This window comes from Physella acuta, unplaced genomic scaffold (assembly GCF_028476545.2).
Source record: "Physella acuta isolate Inbredline_101_S28 unplaced genomic scaffold, ASM2847654v3 ptg000186l, whole genome shotgun sequence".
NCBI classification, from domain to species: Eukaryota; Metazoa; Mollusca; class Gastropoda; family Physidae; genus Physella; species Physella acuta.
In genome coordinates, this window is record NW_026731705.1 from 505,821 (window position 1) to 522,974 (window position 17,154).

The 17,154-nt window shown below is 36.0% G+C and overlaps 1 protein-coding gene across 5 annotated transcripts in view; it reads left to right on the forward strand.

Moving 5' to 3' along the window:
- Positions 1–17,154, forward strand: part of LOC131936721 (uncharacterized) — a 302,556-nt gene that overhangs the window by 241,129 nt on the left and 44,273 nt on the right. For 4 of the 5 annotated variants that reach the window (XM_059293783.1, XM_059293785.1, XM_059293784.1 and 1 more), the window contains one exon: positions 7,302–7,779. In XM_059293783.1, coding sequence (XP_059149766.1) covers positions 7,302–7,779 — 478 coding nt within the window. Of the gene's footprint in view, positions 1–7,001; positions 7,052–7,301; positions 7,780–17,154 lie in introns of those variants that run through there. The other variant, XM_059293788.1, reaches the window with a different exon arrangement.

A 17,154-nucleotide genomic window follows, 5' to 3' on the forward strand; every position in this document is an offset into this window, starting at 1 on the left:
CCAGTCAAAAGGGCTACCGTCAATAAGGCTCGCGACAAAAGGGCTCCCGTCAATAAGGATTCTAACAAATAGGCTCCCGTCATTACGACAACCGACAATTTGGCTCATATCATTTAGGCTCCCGTCATTTAGGCTCCAGTCAATTAGGCTTACAACAAAAATGGCTCCAGACAAAAGGGCTCCTAGCAAAAGGGCTCCCGTCAATATAGTTACTGATAAAAGGGCTTCCGTCATTTAGGCTCGCGTCAAATCGACTCCCGTCTATGTGGCTCCCGTCATATAGGCTCCCGTTATTTAGGCTCGCGACAAATAGGCTCCCGTCAATATGGTTCCTGACAAAAATGCTTGTTATTTTGGCTCTCGTCAATACGGCTCCCGACATAATGATAATGGCTCATGTCAACACCCACCATTCCCCAATGGACTACAGAAATAAGCCTAAGATAATAAAACGTCCTTAGCTTTAGTTCGCCATGTCTTAATATTTTTTAAAAGTATTTCTTGTACGGTATTAATTTTTAGTTTAGTGGTCATCTGTTACATTTCTACTTAAGGGTGTAGGATGCTGCAGCCCATTATACACATGCCAGGTTAGGGTCCCTACGATACAATTACAGTCAATATGCTTCCAGGTTATTAAAAAAATATGACTTTTTTGACTCGTTGCCCCCTTTTGATAGCCAAATAGAGGACACGTAACTGTTTGACCGATCCTCCAAAGTGTACTGTGGCGGATGGGGCAAAGGGATGGGCACCAACAAGGCCGAGTTCTATTTCCCAACAATCAAAAACACGCTGTCGCCGGCAAAATTCTTTTAAAAAAAAACAACAAAGTCCAAGGCACGAGAAGTCGCTACACATGAAGTGGGCTTTCGTGATGCGCGGTTCTTAATAATAAAAAATAATATAATACTAGAAACTTCAGTTTTATATACGTTTACTTTTTTTTTATTTTACAAGTAATATAATAGTAAACTTTTAGGGCCTATACTTGGAATTATCTCCCCTGAGTAAGTTTTACAAAGGGCGATGCTGACGTACATAAACGCTTTGTTGTCTCTTTCAAGTTTTTTCCCGAGCCGACCTCCATCCACCCCTCTTTTTAGCCTTGCAAGTATCGAGTAGATAAATGTATCGTTTATGAACTACTTCCTGGCAACATTCAACACTTCCGCACATTTTGTCAGACACTACACAGTACTGGTGGATCTAATTCACACTTCAAGTTAACACAAAACCTTTACCGCTCTTCATCTAGCATTGATACCACACAAAGATAATACCGCTACTCATCTCAGCCTGTCATTGATGCCAAACTAGCAGATAACCATCTACCCCTCTCCGAATAACATCTCTCTGTAGAGGCTTGCGATTTAAAGTAGACTAACACATTGCTCAAAAGGCATGCATAATGTATAGACCACCCCCTCCCCCTACGCCTTGTAATACTAGCTAGTATGATTGTTAACATCTTCGTGTGTTGTTTTTGTAGTCCAGGGATCAATTTTTCAAAAGCATGTTTGCTAGCCGTCATCCTTTTATGACGTCAACATGGTGGGTGGAGTGTCGATTAACATCGACTGTCGTGGACTGGGAAGGAGGGAGGGGGTCCATGTGGACATCCATACATTGAAATTAACATGTGAAACACCTAGACAACAAACGCAAAATGTGTAACATGCATGCTAAATTTAAACAGAAACAGCTGAGCTTGGGTCGTGTGGCGTAAACAACAGCTCAGCGTGCACTTAAATCAGGTTAATATAAAATTACAATACTCGAAACTTTGTAGAAAGCGAACTGTTTAAAGATAAAAATGTGATAACTCCTCAGAAAACGGTTTCTTTGTCGGGAAGTGTTTTAAGTCGGGAGTTATTTAACCGGAGCCATTTTATAGTGAGCCAATAAGTCGGGAGTCATTTAGTCGGGAGCCAATATGTCTGGATTTCTTTTGTCTAGAGTCCAATTGTCGGGAGCCATTTTGTCTGGAGCCAATATGGCGGGAGTATTTTTGTCGGGAGCCCAACTGTCGGGAGCCCATTTGTCGGGAGCCAATATGTCGTGAGCCCGTTTGTCGGGAGCCCATTTATCGTGAGCCCTTATGTCGGGAGCCAATATGTCGGGAGCCCATTCGTCGGGAGCCAATATGTCCTGAGCCTATCTGTCGGGAGCCAATATGTCGGAAGTCTATTTGTCGGGAGCCTAAATGTCGGGAACCCATTTGTCGGGAACCTATATGTCGCAAGTCAATATGACGGGAGCCCATTTGACGGGAGCCAATAAGTCGGGGCCCTTTTGACGGGGCTATTTTGACGGGGTCGGTTTGTTGGGAGTCGATTTGACGGGGTCATATTAACGGGGCCGTTTTGACGGGGCCGATTTGTTCCAGGTCGTTTTGACAGGGCACCATTGTCGACGATTTGCTATCGATACTCTTAAAATATCGATAAAGGAATTGACCCATTTTCCCGCCTTTCTAATGCAATGCACAGAGTTATATAAATAGGAAACAATTTAATTTAATTAACATTATCGTAAACAAATCATAAAATCAATAATATATATTCGCAATAATTATTTGTTAAAATAGCTTAAACATTTATAGTATTAAAAATCTTATTAGTTACCCAGTATCAGATTCGATACTAGTTGGAAAAGGAAACACCGACACCATCTTAAGTTAAGGCTTGCCAAATTGACAAATTTAATTTACAATTAAATTAGAAGTAAATTCAGTATGATGACACATATAATTATCATAATTATTCATATAAAAATACTTAACTGTCGTATTACAAGAAACACAAATATACATTTACATAGATACTATTTGAGTTAATATACATGTCGATTTCATATTATACGTGGAGTAAAATACTTAATATCAGAACATTCGAGTTTTACGATTAAGAAACATTTTTTTCTTATTGGAAATTATTTTGAAAAATTATCAGCGATTTATTGAATTTTTAAAACTATTAATCACCTATGTGTTTATAGTCACAAATATGTTTTACTTTATTAATTCCGGTATCTTATTTTGATTAAATGTTTCAGAATGTGTTCATCGATTTACACAAAAATGTCCGCCATTATGTTGTATTTAACATCATTGAAAAGCTGGATCGCAAATGTAAAAAAAAATTCATAAAAAACGTTTTAATAACAAGCTTTTATGTAATGATGCACTAAAAAGTAGAAAATAAATTATAGACTACTATTTAAATAACTATAAAGAAAAGCGTGGGTCACTTTAGTATCTATTGGATACCTTTACTAATGTTAAGGAAGACACCCACGCTTTTCTTTATAGTTATTTAAATAGTAGTCTATAATTTATTTTCTACTTTTTAGTGCATCATTACATAAAAGCTTGTTATTAAAACGTTTTTTATGAATTTTTTTTTCAGTACTTTACATGTTTTATTTACAATAGAGTTACATGACTAAAAACCATTGCGCGCCTACTGAACATCACGTTCAGTAGGCGCGCAATGGTTTTTGAACGCAGCCATTACGTGATGGCGCAGCTATTGAAGGTGATGACGCGTGTGGTGTGGTTGGCTAGACATGCCTACTAATTCGGCCCAAATTTTAATTAATTCATAAAAAATTAATTAGGCATCCAATTAAGTCAAATTTAGTTTCAGATTGCATTGTCTTCATGTCTTGACCCACGTGCCAACTGTGAATCGTATCGGTCAAGTAGAACTGTCCGAATTTTCACTCCTACGTTTCTATCTAGACTGACGACAGACTGTCGACAGACAGAGGAAGTGAGTTAAATAAAAGCTTGTAAAAATAAATTATATACTATTTAAATAACTATAAAGAAAAGCGTGGGTCACTTTAGTATCTATTGGATACCTTTACTAATGTTAAGGAAGACACCCACGCTTTTCTTTATAGTTATTTAAATAGTAGTCTATAATTTATTTTCTACTTTTTAGTGCATCATTACATAAAAGCTTGTTATTAAAACGTTTTTTATGAATTCTTTTTTAGTATTTTACATGTTTTATTTACAATAGAGTTACATGACAAAAAACCATTGCGCGCCTACTGAACATCACGTTCAGTAGGCGCGCAATGGTTTTTGAACGCAGCCATTACGTGATGGCGCAGCTATTGAAGGTGATGACGCCATGTGGTGTGGTTGGCTAGACATGCCTACTAATTCGGTCCAAATTTTTATTAATTCATAAAAAATTAATTTGGCATCCAATTAAGTCAAATTTAGTTTCAGATTGCATTGTCTTCATGTCTTGACCCACGTGTCAAATGTGAATCATATCGGTCAAGTAGAAGTTTCCGAATTTTCACTCCTGCGTTTCTATCTAGACTGACGACAGACTGGCGACGACAGAGGAAGTGAGTTAAATAAAAGCTTGTAAATACTATTATTAAAGCCAGACAAAACACATTTTTTTCGATGGTTAATTTTTTTTCTGCTATCAAGGGCTTATCACTAATTCTGATAGTAACACCATTTAGCAAACTAACCTGAACGTTTCAAACAAATACAGCCACCCTTTATCCTTTTATTTCAATATGAAAAAATGGTTCCCGCAGCATATTTTCACACTACTACGCGGCACCATAAACTGTACATCAATCTATCGGCCAAACTCTCGTAAGCACCTTGATGTAACGACTTTTTTTCTTTGTTCTAAAAATAAGTTGGATAAGCATTGTTTGCTAGAAAGCAAAATTTCAAATAATACTCAATAGAAGGCCATATAAGGACATACGCGTAAAAATAATAAATGGGTTGAGATTCTTTGATATGATTGACCAAACATATTACGGCACAGTAAATCAAAGCAAATTTAAGATACGTTGGTGTTTAACCACTGGGATGGGTAGTCAATTTTTTTACTATGTAAACAATCTCCTGTCTTCGTTTGTTTACTTTATTTGGCATTATATACTCATTTGTTTATTGTTTTAAAATTATACAACAGCATATCGTTATATTCGTATTTTCCATTATATCGGAAACAACAAAAGCTTTAAAATAGCTTTACAAATGACACAAAATATGTACTTTTGACACCTACTTTCTGTTACTTTTTGCTCTTTTTTCCCATTTTACATTTTTTAATACAAAAAAGCCTACTATTTAAAAAAAAAATACAATACCCTCACAACGAAACGACGCTTTGGTTGTTAGATACTGGCTTTATTGCAAATCATTACACGGCTAGTTCATGAACATCAAAGCCATCAACGGCAAATAGCCCTAAAACAAATGTAAACAACAAACACGTTACATCGCTGAACACACTATCACGTGTAGGCTACATAAATATACAGGTGTTATAAAATAAGCTACGACCAGTATACAATATTGCCAACAAGTATTATAAATTTAAATACTTCACCTAACTAGTGCGCAACATGCAACACTAGTAGAAAAATACAATCAAGTAATCTAAATAAGTTACTTCACATGCCTAATCTGCAACATGCGGCAATGGTATGTTAAAAAACAATTCCTTAACATAACCAAGTTAAACAAGTACACGGTCCGTGTCATTAGCAACCTGGGGCTTGAATGCTGCGGACACAGGTACAACTACCCAGAGTCCCAGAGGTCACATGACATGAAAACACTGGTAAAAATCGCTCACAGAAGGGCCACAACCAAATAAATTATAAATTATCCCCCTGACTGGTAACCATGGTATGTGTTACAATTTTATCAAGAATAATATATTTAAAGAGCACTTTAATCACCAATTTCCAATAGGGCCTATTTTTACTTCAGAACACATTATTAAAGTTGACAAACTCGTAAGGACGGCTTAGTGACTGGAGCGGCGTCGTCCCATTTCCCACAGTGACACGTCACTTCTTATTTTGCTTATGTAGGCCAATGTGTTGAAATTGAAATCATTCTACAAAACTTTATAATTTGACTGCTTTAATGTTGTTTACGGCAATAAAAGTTACAATTGTTCTGGCTATCGAAATCCGATCTTCATTTCTGCTAGCGATAGTAAATCTAGGCCTGTTGGTTCTAGCTTGCGTTACGCTTGGTCTCAACTTTTGGAACCCAAGGAGTCCGGTCTCAACACAGGTCTAGATCTAGATCTAGATCTCGAACACTATATTTAGTTCCAGTTTTGCTGCAATTAGTGCTAAAAATAAATTAAATCTAGACTTTAAAAAATAGAGTCTAGACTCTAACTAAGCTAGCACTAGCGTAGCAGAAGCTAAATCTAGATTAGAGCGAAAGGTTCTACAAAATTCTCTACGTTTTGACATGCTTTATTATTTTTATTAAATAGATCTAGAATCTAGATCTAGATTTTATATTAAATAAGATAAAGATTCTAGTCTAAAGTTATAGATTTAAGAGAAAATCATATTTTACCATGATGTATAGCACTATAATAATAGCAGCAAAACTAGAATTAAATCTGACTAAATCCAGATAAAATTTATTGCAGAAAATAATGCTATTTTATTTTAGGTCTTTAAGTGGTGGACCCTGTGCAGTCATTAGTAACAGCCTAATTACTGATTAGACAGTGTTGTTATTCATTAGTTCTATGCTAATGACAGTTCCATCATAAATGTTGTCATTCTGTAGTTGTATGCTAATTACAGTTCCATCATAAATGTTGTCATTCTGTAGTTCTATGCTAATGACAGTTCCATCATAAATGTTGTCATTTTGTAGTTCTATGCTAATGACAGTTACATCATAAATGTTGTCATTCTGTAGTTCTATGCTAATGACAGTTCCACTATAATTTTATTTCTCTCTCCAGAGCCTGAAGGATCTTCCATAGTGGTGTGTGCTGTCTAATGACTTAAAGTCAAGTGGGGAGTTCAAAGGTCAGTTTCATGTAATCTGATATGTTAATCTGAGATATTATTTGTGCATAATCTTCTAAACTGACCATCATACAGAATTATATTTCTCCTTATTGTCGTTAAGTTTAGATTCTCAGAAAAACAAATTAAACTACAAATACAGCAGAGGATAGTCTAGATGACCACAACAGTATGGCCTGTGAAGAAATGTCAACATATTTTACAGGTAATGTCCATTTGGAAAGATTTTAAAAAGGTATCTACCGGCATGCTTACTATATTTTGTGCTGATGAAGTCCTTATGTTGGAACATTCTGTAGTTTGAAATGTTTACTGGATGAGTATCTTAAGATGGTGATGGTTGATATGGTTGTGACAGTTGGAGGTTGTAGATAATTTTCATGTTTTATATTTGTCAAAGTTTAACAGCTAATGAAATGTTTACAGTAATAAAATTGTTTTGTTTACCTGTACAGGTACACATGAAGTACAAGAATGTCTTGAAGGTCAAGGTGAGGTAGATCTACACACACACCTGGCAAACTGCGAGAAAAATCCTGGCCATAAAAAGTTTGTACCTGTAAATCAGTTAAGTGTTGAACATTTTCCTTCTGGTTACCATGACAACGATTTGTATGACCTCACAAAAGCCCTGGCTGATGTCACTGTCAGGATAGCCGTTGAGTTGACCAGTCCAGACAGACCAGAGTTTGTACGTGGCACTAAAGATCCATATCCTTGCTACAACACCAGGGGACAGGACCCACTGAGGACAGGGACTGGGAGGGTGGGGAAGGTGACCAAGTACACAGAGGGGATGAGGGACTACAGAACTTGTCCATGTCCTGAATGTGACCACTCGGACACACCCAGCAAAGTGTGGTGGAAGGTTGGTGTGTTGACAGCCAGACATGTGGTTTTTGATTCAAGTGAGGCGAGACAGTCCAGCTGTAGGTTATGGTTTGATGATGATAAAAGTCCAAAGGTCATCATTTATGGGTGGAAGGTGGGTGGGTCAGACATTGAGGAAGACTGGTGTTTGTTGGGGTGTGTGACACATGACGTAGATGTAGCTGATAAACTGAAGGAGATGTTGGTGCGGTTTTATGGTCTATGTTATAAAGTAAGTGACAAATACAAGAGTCGTAGAGATGTGGACAAGCTGACCATTATAGTGTCACATCCTCATGGCTGTTCTAAGCAGGTCTCTGTAGGTCACTGGGTGGACAGGCAGGTGGGGATGTTGAACATGACCAGGTACACGTACACAACGTCCACCTGCCCAGGTAGCAGTGGGGCTATGGTATACAGACTGGGGGGTGGCTGGTTGTCTGACCATCCCCACAGTGGAGCTAACTCTGGTGGATTAAATTATAGTGGGGTGCACTTGGACTTGTAGTTGTCTGTCTTTTCTAGAATGTAAACAAACATGGCGCCTGTTGAATGTCTGTCTTTTCTAGAATGTAAACAAACATGGCGCCTGTTGAATGTCTGTCTTTTCTAGAATGTAAACAAACATGGCGCCTGTTGGATGTCTGTCTTTTCTAGAATGTAAACAAACATGGCGCCTGTTGGATGTCTGTCTTTTCTAGAATGTAAACAAACATGGCGCCTGTTGGATGTCTGTCTTTTCTGGAATGTAAACAAACATGGCGTCTGATGGATGTCTGTCTTTTCTAGAATGTAAACAAACATGGCGTCTGTTGGATGTCTGTCTTTTCTAGAATGTAAACAAACATGGCGTCTGTTGGATGTCTGTCTTTTCTAGAATGTAAACAAACACGGCGCCTGTTGAATGTCTGTCTTTTCTAGAATGTAAACAAACATGGCGCCTGTTGAATGTCTGTCTTTTCTAGAATGTAAACAAACATGGCGCCTGTTGAATGTCTGTCTTTTCTAGAATGTAAACAAACATGGCGCCTGTTGGATGTCTGTCTTTTCTAGAATGTAAACAAACATGGCGCCTGTTGGATGTCTGTCTTTTCTGGAATGTAAACAAACATGGCGTCTGATGGATGTCTGTCTTTTCTAGAATGTAAACAAACATGGCGTCTGTTGGATGTCTGTCTTTTCTAGAATGTAAACAAACATGGCGCCTGTTGAATGTCTGTCTTTTCTAGAATGTAAACAAACATGGCGCCTGTTGAATGTCTGTCTTTTCTAGAATGTAAACAAACATGGCGCCTGTTGAATGTCTGTCTTTTCTGGAATGTAAACAAACATGGCGCCTGTTGAATGTCTGTCTTTTCTAGAATGTAAACAAACATGGCGCCTGTTGAATGTCTGCTCTTAAAATATTTCTTGACATTATTGTAGAACTTTCTTAAGCTTTTAATTAATTATCTCGTTATTTTAATCAGAGAAAAAGTTGTTGATTGTTTGATTGGGAGTGAAGAAAAAAAAATGTCACAAATTTCTTGTAAATATAAACGTAAATAAAGTTTTAAATCAACTCGTTTTCTTTTTCATTTTTTTTCTGTTTGTACTTAAATATTGTATATAGCGACTCTCAATATTGACGCTAAAGTTTGGATCTAGCGACTCTCAATATTGACGCTAAAGTTTGGATCTAGCGACTCTCAATATTGACGCTAAAGTTTGGATCTAGCGACTCTCAATATTGTCGCTAAAGTTTGGATCTAGCGACAATATTCACGCTAAAGTTTAGATCTAGCGACTCTCAATATTGACGCTAAAGTTTGGATCTAGCGACTCTCAATATTGTCGCTAAAGTTTGGATCTAGCGACTCTCAATATTGACGCTAAAGTTTGGATCTAGCGACTCACAATATTGACGCTAAAGTTTGGATCTAGCGACAATATTCACGCTAAAGTTTGGATCTAGCGACTCTCAATATTGTCGCTAAAGTTTGGATCTAGCGACAATATTCACGCTAAAGTTTAGATCTAGCGACTCTCAATATTGTCGCTAAAGTTTGGATCTAGCGACAATATTCACGCTAAAGTTTGGATCTAGCGACTCTCAATATTGACGCTAAAGTTTAGATCTAGCGACTCTCAATATTGACGCTAAAGTTTGGATCTAGCGACTCACAATATTGACGCTAAAGTTTGGATCTAGCGACACTATTCACGCTAAAGTTTGGATCTAGCGACTCTCAATATTGTCGCTAAAGTTTGGATCTAGCGACAATATTCACGCTAAAGTTTAGATCTAGCGACTCAATATTGACGCTAAAGTTTGGATCTAGCGACTCTCAATATTGACGCTAAAGTTTGGATCTAGCGACTCTCAATATTGACGCTAAAGTTTGGATCTAGCGACTCTCAATATTGACGCTAAAGTTTGAATCTAGCGACTCTCAATACTGACGCTAATGTTGGGATGAAGCGACTCTCAATATTGACGCTAAAGTTGGGACCTAGCGACTTAATATTGTCGCTAAAGTTGGGATCTAGCGACTCTCAATATTAACGCTAATGTATGGTTTAAGAGACTCAATATTGACGCTAAAGTTTGGATCTATCGACTCCGAATATTAAAGTGACGGAGTGGCCTAGCGGTAGTGAGCTGGACTGCTGACCTGTAAGTCTCGAGTTCGAACATGGTCAGTAGACCGTCCCTGAGTCCACCCAGCTTTGATGGGTACCTGACTCATATTATGAAAAGTAAAGGCGGCTGGGCATAGTACTGACCACACTATCCCTTCATATGCCGAGGTCACAGAAACAAGTGAACTCTACTTCACCTTCCCCGTAGACCGCCACGTTTGAAAGGGAACTTTACTTTTTTTCTTTCAATATTGACGATAAATTTTGGATCTATAAAATGTAACAGTGAATTGAATATGAATTAATTTTCACATCTTTTAATTGTTTCAATATCAACCTGAACTTCTACAAACATCTTTCTGTTATTTTGGTCTTAAGTGGTATATAAAGAAAATTATATCAACGTATGGATATTTTAAAAACTATTGAACATATTAAACAAAAACAATTTTTTATGTCGCGTCATAAAAGCTTGAACCAACGAGTAGGTGGGATAAAACAATGCTGTTAGCGGTCAAAGGGAAGTAACAATGAAAATAGAAAATATCATTAAGAAACATGGATAATGTACCTTTAAATAATTTTAAATAGTGTTCAAGTAATTTTGTTTCATGTTACACAAAGTCAAATATCTAATTTTTATGAAATAAAGTCAGATATCTAATTATTATCACTCAAAGTCAAATATCTTATTTTTTATGAAATAAAGTCAGATATCTAATTTTTATCACACAATGTCAGATATCTAATCATTATCACACAAAGTCAGATATCTAATTGTTAGCACACAACGGGGGGGGGGGGGGGTGACCCCAATTAGGGTCTGACACCAAGACAAAAACTTTGCAAATTATATAGAAGAAAAATGATTAATTAGATTTTTAAACCTTTTACGTTTTAAATTAACAAGTTGGTAGGGGGGGGGGTACAATGTTGCTTTGTTCGTTTTGAATTAAAATAAAATGTTCACAAATTCACGCGATTTGACAAAGTAGGAGTGGGAGGCGGGCTAACACTAAGTGTATTATATATATGTATATATATATATATATATATATATATATATATATATATATATATATATATATATATATATATATATATATATATATATATATATATATATATAGATATATAGATATATAGGTATATAGATATCCCATAATTTGTCAAATTTCGAGGGGGGGGGGGGTGACACCAAGAGGTGCCACACAGGGTGACAACCGACCTAGCAAAACCATTGAATTCACATTGACTAAGGCACTCAACACGACACCATATCCATGGGAATTAGTTGCATGTGCTTTACGCTCAGAGTATGTGAAAAAGGCTTTATTTCGTTTTCAACATACTTTATATCAATGTATGTAAATAGATCTCAAAAGAAGTCATTGATCAGTAGAGTTCGTCAGACAAACTTTATTTAAATTATTAAATACTATAAATTCTTATCCCGCAAATTACCCGGCTCTAATGATTTTCTACATTTGTAAAGTTTTTCTAATACAGTGTAGTTATGGGTCTTTGTAACTGAATTAACCATAGGCCACAAGGTTAGATACCCTTTACAAGCTTTATGTCTAGAAGCTATTTGATAGTTTTCTGTAATATATTCATTACAGTACCATTTCCTTGTCTTCACCGTTTTTTTTTTCAATTTCTTTTTTTCCCCACATTTTCCACTATTCAAATCCCTAAGGTTTTGTAAGTCCATTTGTAAAACATCACAATATCTAAATTGTTCTGTTTGTTAGACTATATGTGTGTTGATGTAGCGTCATCCCCTTATTTAGTATATTATTTTGCGTAAAATTTTGAATTTAAAATGCAATAAAACAACAACGTAGTAACGTACACCTTTGTAGAATAGCATACATTAGAATCAAATTTGGTTTGTTTGTTTGTTTTTTTTTGCGTAAAAAAAGGTATAGCGAATTCAACATCGATGTATTCTCACATTTGTGTTAATTTTATCGCAACCTAAACTTTTAATTGTGACTTTATGACAACCTAAACTTTTAATTGTGACTTTATGACAACCTAAACTTTTAATTGTGACTTTATGATAAACTAAACTTTTATGTGTGACTTTATGATAACCTAAACTTTTAATTGTGACTTTATGATAAACTAAACTTTTATGTGTGACTTTATGATGACCTAAACATTCGATTGTGATTTTATGACAACCAAAACTTTTAAGTGTGACTTTATGACAACCTAAACTTTTAAGTGTGACTTTATGATATATTTTGTTTTTCGATAAATAGTATCAAAATATGGGTACATAAAAAAAAACCCAAAAGATGCTGAATTAAAAAATATATTATTAACAGATGTCTTCTCATGACATTAAAGTTTGAAACAAAATAAAGCAATTTAATAAAGCTTATAAATTTACGGTCTAAGGGAAGTAACAATTAAATAAGAAAACTTTCTAAGAAACTTGAATTATGTACCTTCTTTGTGCCAATTTAAAATTTATTTGTTAAAAAGACATATCTAGACTTTAATTGGTTTCTAAAACAGTTTTACATAAAAGTAATGACATCAAATGAATTTTAAAACATCAATTTTAAGATTTTTCTGGTTCAGAGCTGAAACGTACATTCGTAGACTAAATCTTTGAGGAAGCTTTTTAACTGATGGAAAATAATGTAGAACAACTTGATTTAAAGAAACACTATTATTTTAAACATTGAGTCGCAATTAATTTAAAAGGTAAATGGGGTAGATGAAGTAGAGTTTACCTGTTTCTGTTAGCCCCGTTTTAATGAAGGGTGGATGATCTTAGCAAATAAATAAAAAGTTGGTCGTGTAAAATAAATCGACCTTAATGCCCTAATTAAATGTGATCTTTAAGTCAGATTTGGTGCCCTTATTAACTATGATCTTTAAGTCAGATTTGGTTCCCTAATTAAATGTGATCTTTTAATTAGATTTGTTGCCCTAATTAAATGTGATCTTTTAGTCAGATTTGGTGCCCTAACATTACATGTTGTCGTGTTGGTATAACACTGTAGATTTGGTGCCCTAACATTACATGTTGTCGTGTTGGTATAACACTGTAGATTTGGTGCCCTAACATTACATGTTGTCGTGTTGGTATAACACTGTAGATTTGGTGCCCTAACATTACATGTTGTCGTGTTGGTATTACACTGTAGATTTGGTGCCCTAACATTACATGTTGTCGTGTTGGTATTACACTGTAGTTTGGTGCCCTAACATTACATGTTGCCGTGTTGGTATTACACTGTAGATTTGTTGCCCTAACATTACATGTTGTCGTGTTGGTATTACACTGTAAATTTGGTGCCCTAACATAACATGTTGTCGTGTTAGTATTACACTGTTGATTTGGTGCCCTAACATTACATGTTGTCGTGTTGGTATTACACTGTACATTTGGTGCCCTAACATTACATGTTGTCGTGTTGGTATTACACTGTAGATTTGGTGCCCTAACATTACATGTTGTCGTGTTGGTATTACACTGTATATTTGGTGCCCTAACATTACATGTTGTCGTGTTTGTATTACACTGTAGATTTGGTGCCCTAACATTACATGTTGTCGTGATGGTATTACACTGTAGATTAGATGCCCTAACATTACATGTTGTCGTGTTGGTATTACACTGTAGATTTGGTGCCCTAACATTATATGTTGTCATGTTGGTATTACGCTGTAGATTTGGAGGGGTTTGTAGGCTGAGGTGTGACGTCATTTTTGTTTTGGGGGGGGGGGGGAGGTGAGGACTGGTTTTTTGTGACGACATGTGACGAAGTGGAGGGGGGGGGGGAGGTAAAAATCGTCAAAAAAGCGGCGTGACGTCATTTATGGATATAACCCCCCAAGTCATTGATCTAGTTATTTTCACTGAACGTTTCTATGCTAGTCATTGATCTAGTTAGTTTTACTGAACGTTTCTATGCTTGTCATTGGTCTAGTTATTTTTACTGAATACTTAAAGCAGTACTTTAGCTCTAATATCCTAAGCTTTTAACAGTTTTGGTACACACAAGGCGAGCTAGATTTCCTTTTTCTAACGATAATCCTGACGCAGTCGACGCAATTTTACAGGTATTTTGTTGACCTAGGCGGATTATACGTTCTAAGTTTAATGATATCGAGCTAGTATACACTGAAATACGATCTAACAAACCAGATCAACAATTTAGATCCAGAATCTGTTTATGGTTAGTGCCGACAATTTAGATCCAGAATCTGTTTATGGTTAGTGCCGACATATTAGACTAACAGATGTTATTCTTATCACGAAAGAATGTCAATTCCAGACGGGAACAGTTGAAACAGCTGGACATAAAGCTGACCACAATATCCCTTCATTCTCACGAGATGGTGAAATTCGAGTTTTGAACCACTTTTTCTCTCTAGACCACCCACTTCAACATAAGAATTTTAGTTAAGGGGTCATCCATAAATGACGTCACGCTTTTTTTGACAATTTCTCCTCCCCCTTCCCTCCCTTAAGTCACACGTCGGCACAAAAAGCCAGACCCCCCCCCCCCTAAAATGACGTCACACCTCAGCCTACAACACCCCTCACAATTGCAGTTGAATTATTTTTTTAACATTGATATTTTTCCAAAATCTTGTCTCAAATATGTCAAAATAGAGTATTTTAATCCATTCGTATTATAATTTATTAAAACTGTTTTCTAAAACGCTAAATAACGTCCAAAAGTTGTGTTCTAACATTTCTTATCTATAAAGCAAAAGTGTGACGTCGCATCATCAGAACCCCCTCCCCCCTCCCCCTCATCACACATAGACTTATGTATGATTTCAACTGTTAATGCTAATTACACCCTAATCGTTGTCTTTGTAAAGACAAGTTTAATGTTTTTAAATTACCAGGGACTGTAATTAAACAAATCTGAGTTGGTTGTTCTCGTAGCTCTAGGTGTACGGCTGAATATGGAGGTTTGTTGACATCAGTCAAGGTTTAGTTATAACATTTGTACGTCAGTCAAGGTTTAGTTATAACATTTGTACATCAGTCAAGGTTTAGTTATGACATTTGTACATCAGTCAAGGTTTAGTTATAACATTTGTACATCAGTCAAGGTTTAGTTATGACATTTGTACATCAGTCAAGGTTTAGTTATAACATGTGTACATCAGTCAAGGTTTAGTTATAACATTTGTACATCAGTTAAGGTTTAGTTATAATATTTGTACATCAGTCAAGGTTTAGTTATAACATTTGTACATCAGTCAAGGTTTAGTTATAACATTTGTACATCAGTCAAGGTTTTGTTATAACATTTGTACATCAGTCAAGGTTTTGTTATAACATTTGTACATCAGTCAAGGTTTAGTTATAACATTTGTACACCAGTCAAGGTTTAGTTATGACATTTGTACATCAGTCAAGGTTTAGTTATAACATGTGTACATCAGTCAAGGTTTAGTTATAACATTTGTACATCAGTTAAGGTTTAGTTATAATATTTGTACATCAGTCAAGGTTTAGTTATAACATTTGTACATCAGTCAAGGTTTAGTTATAACATTTGTACATCAGTCAAGGTTTTGTTATAACATTTGTACATCAGTCAAGGTTTAGTTATAACATTTGTACACCAGTCAAGGTTTAGTTATAACATTTGTACACCAGTCAAGGTTTAGTTATAACATTTGTACATCAGTCAAGGTTTAGTTATAACATTTGTACACCAGTCAAGGTTTAGTTATAACATTTGGACACCAGTCAAGGTTTAGTTATAACATGTGTACATCAGTCAAGGTTTAGTAATACTATTTGTACGTCAGTCAAGGTTTTATTATAACATTTGTACATCAGTTAAGGTTTAGTTATAATATGTGTACATCAGTCAAGGTTTAGTTATAATATTTGTACATCAGTCAAGGTTTAGTTATAATATTTGTACATCAGTCAAGGTTTAGTTATAACATTTGTACATCAGTCAAGGTTTAGTTATAACATTTGTAAACAACAAAAAACTTTTGGCTGATGAGAAAACAAAAGTTTGCACTGATCATTAGACAACGTGACTAGGCAACATCAGAGGCGTGAAATAACTTCAAGTTGAGAATGGCATGAACCATACAACGCAAGTAAGAAGCGAGCAGGCCAAAACACATTCATATAGAGAACCAGTGGACAGAAACATGTGTGATCTACAGAACAAGATGGACAACTTAATGTTAGCCGTGAGCTCAGTTAAAAAAGATAGTTCTAATTGAATTAAAGAAACCCAGCGCAGTGGTGAAGAAAACAAAATGATGCACTTAGTGACAAATTACCTAGGTTAGAGAAAGAAGTAAACAATAAAGGTGAAGATTACGTTCAGAACAATTCAATCGGCGAGAAAGCACAATGTTATCCCGGTCAGCACCTAGTCAGTTGCTACTACAAGTACAAGAAAACATAGAGCCTAAGGAAACAACTGTGATACAAGTACAAGACACACATGGTACTGATACATATATATCACCCGTCAGAAAGTCAGAACTCGTTGTAGTTGTATCAAGTAGTTGTTACGTCCTGGTCAGTTTCAGATAAACAACAACGCTTCGTGAATACGACCACACCTTTTATTCCGTCTCAAATATATACATTCAAGAGCAGCACTCGTCCTAATCGCTACCTACTAACCGCTAACCCCCCACAATCGTTCACTCGCCTTATTATACCCGCATTCGACCTTGGAATTACAAGACATAAACACACCGGGGTTACTACACAGTAGGTAGAACTCCACTCACACACGCACACTCCCCTTAGTTCGAGACTATTCTAACCTATACTAATCTGACCCAGTG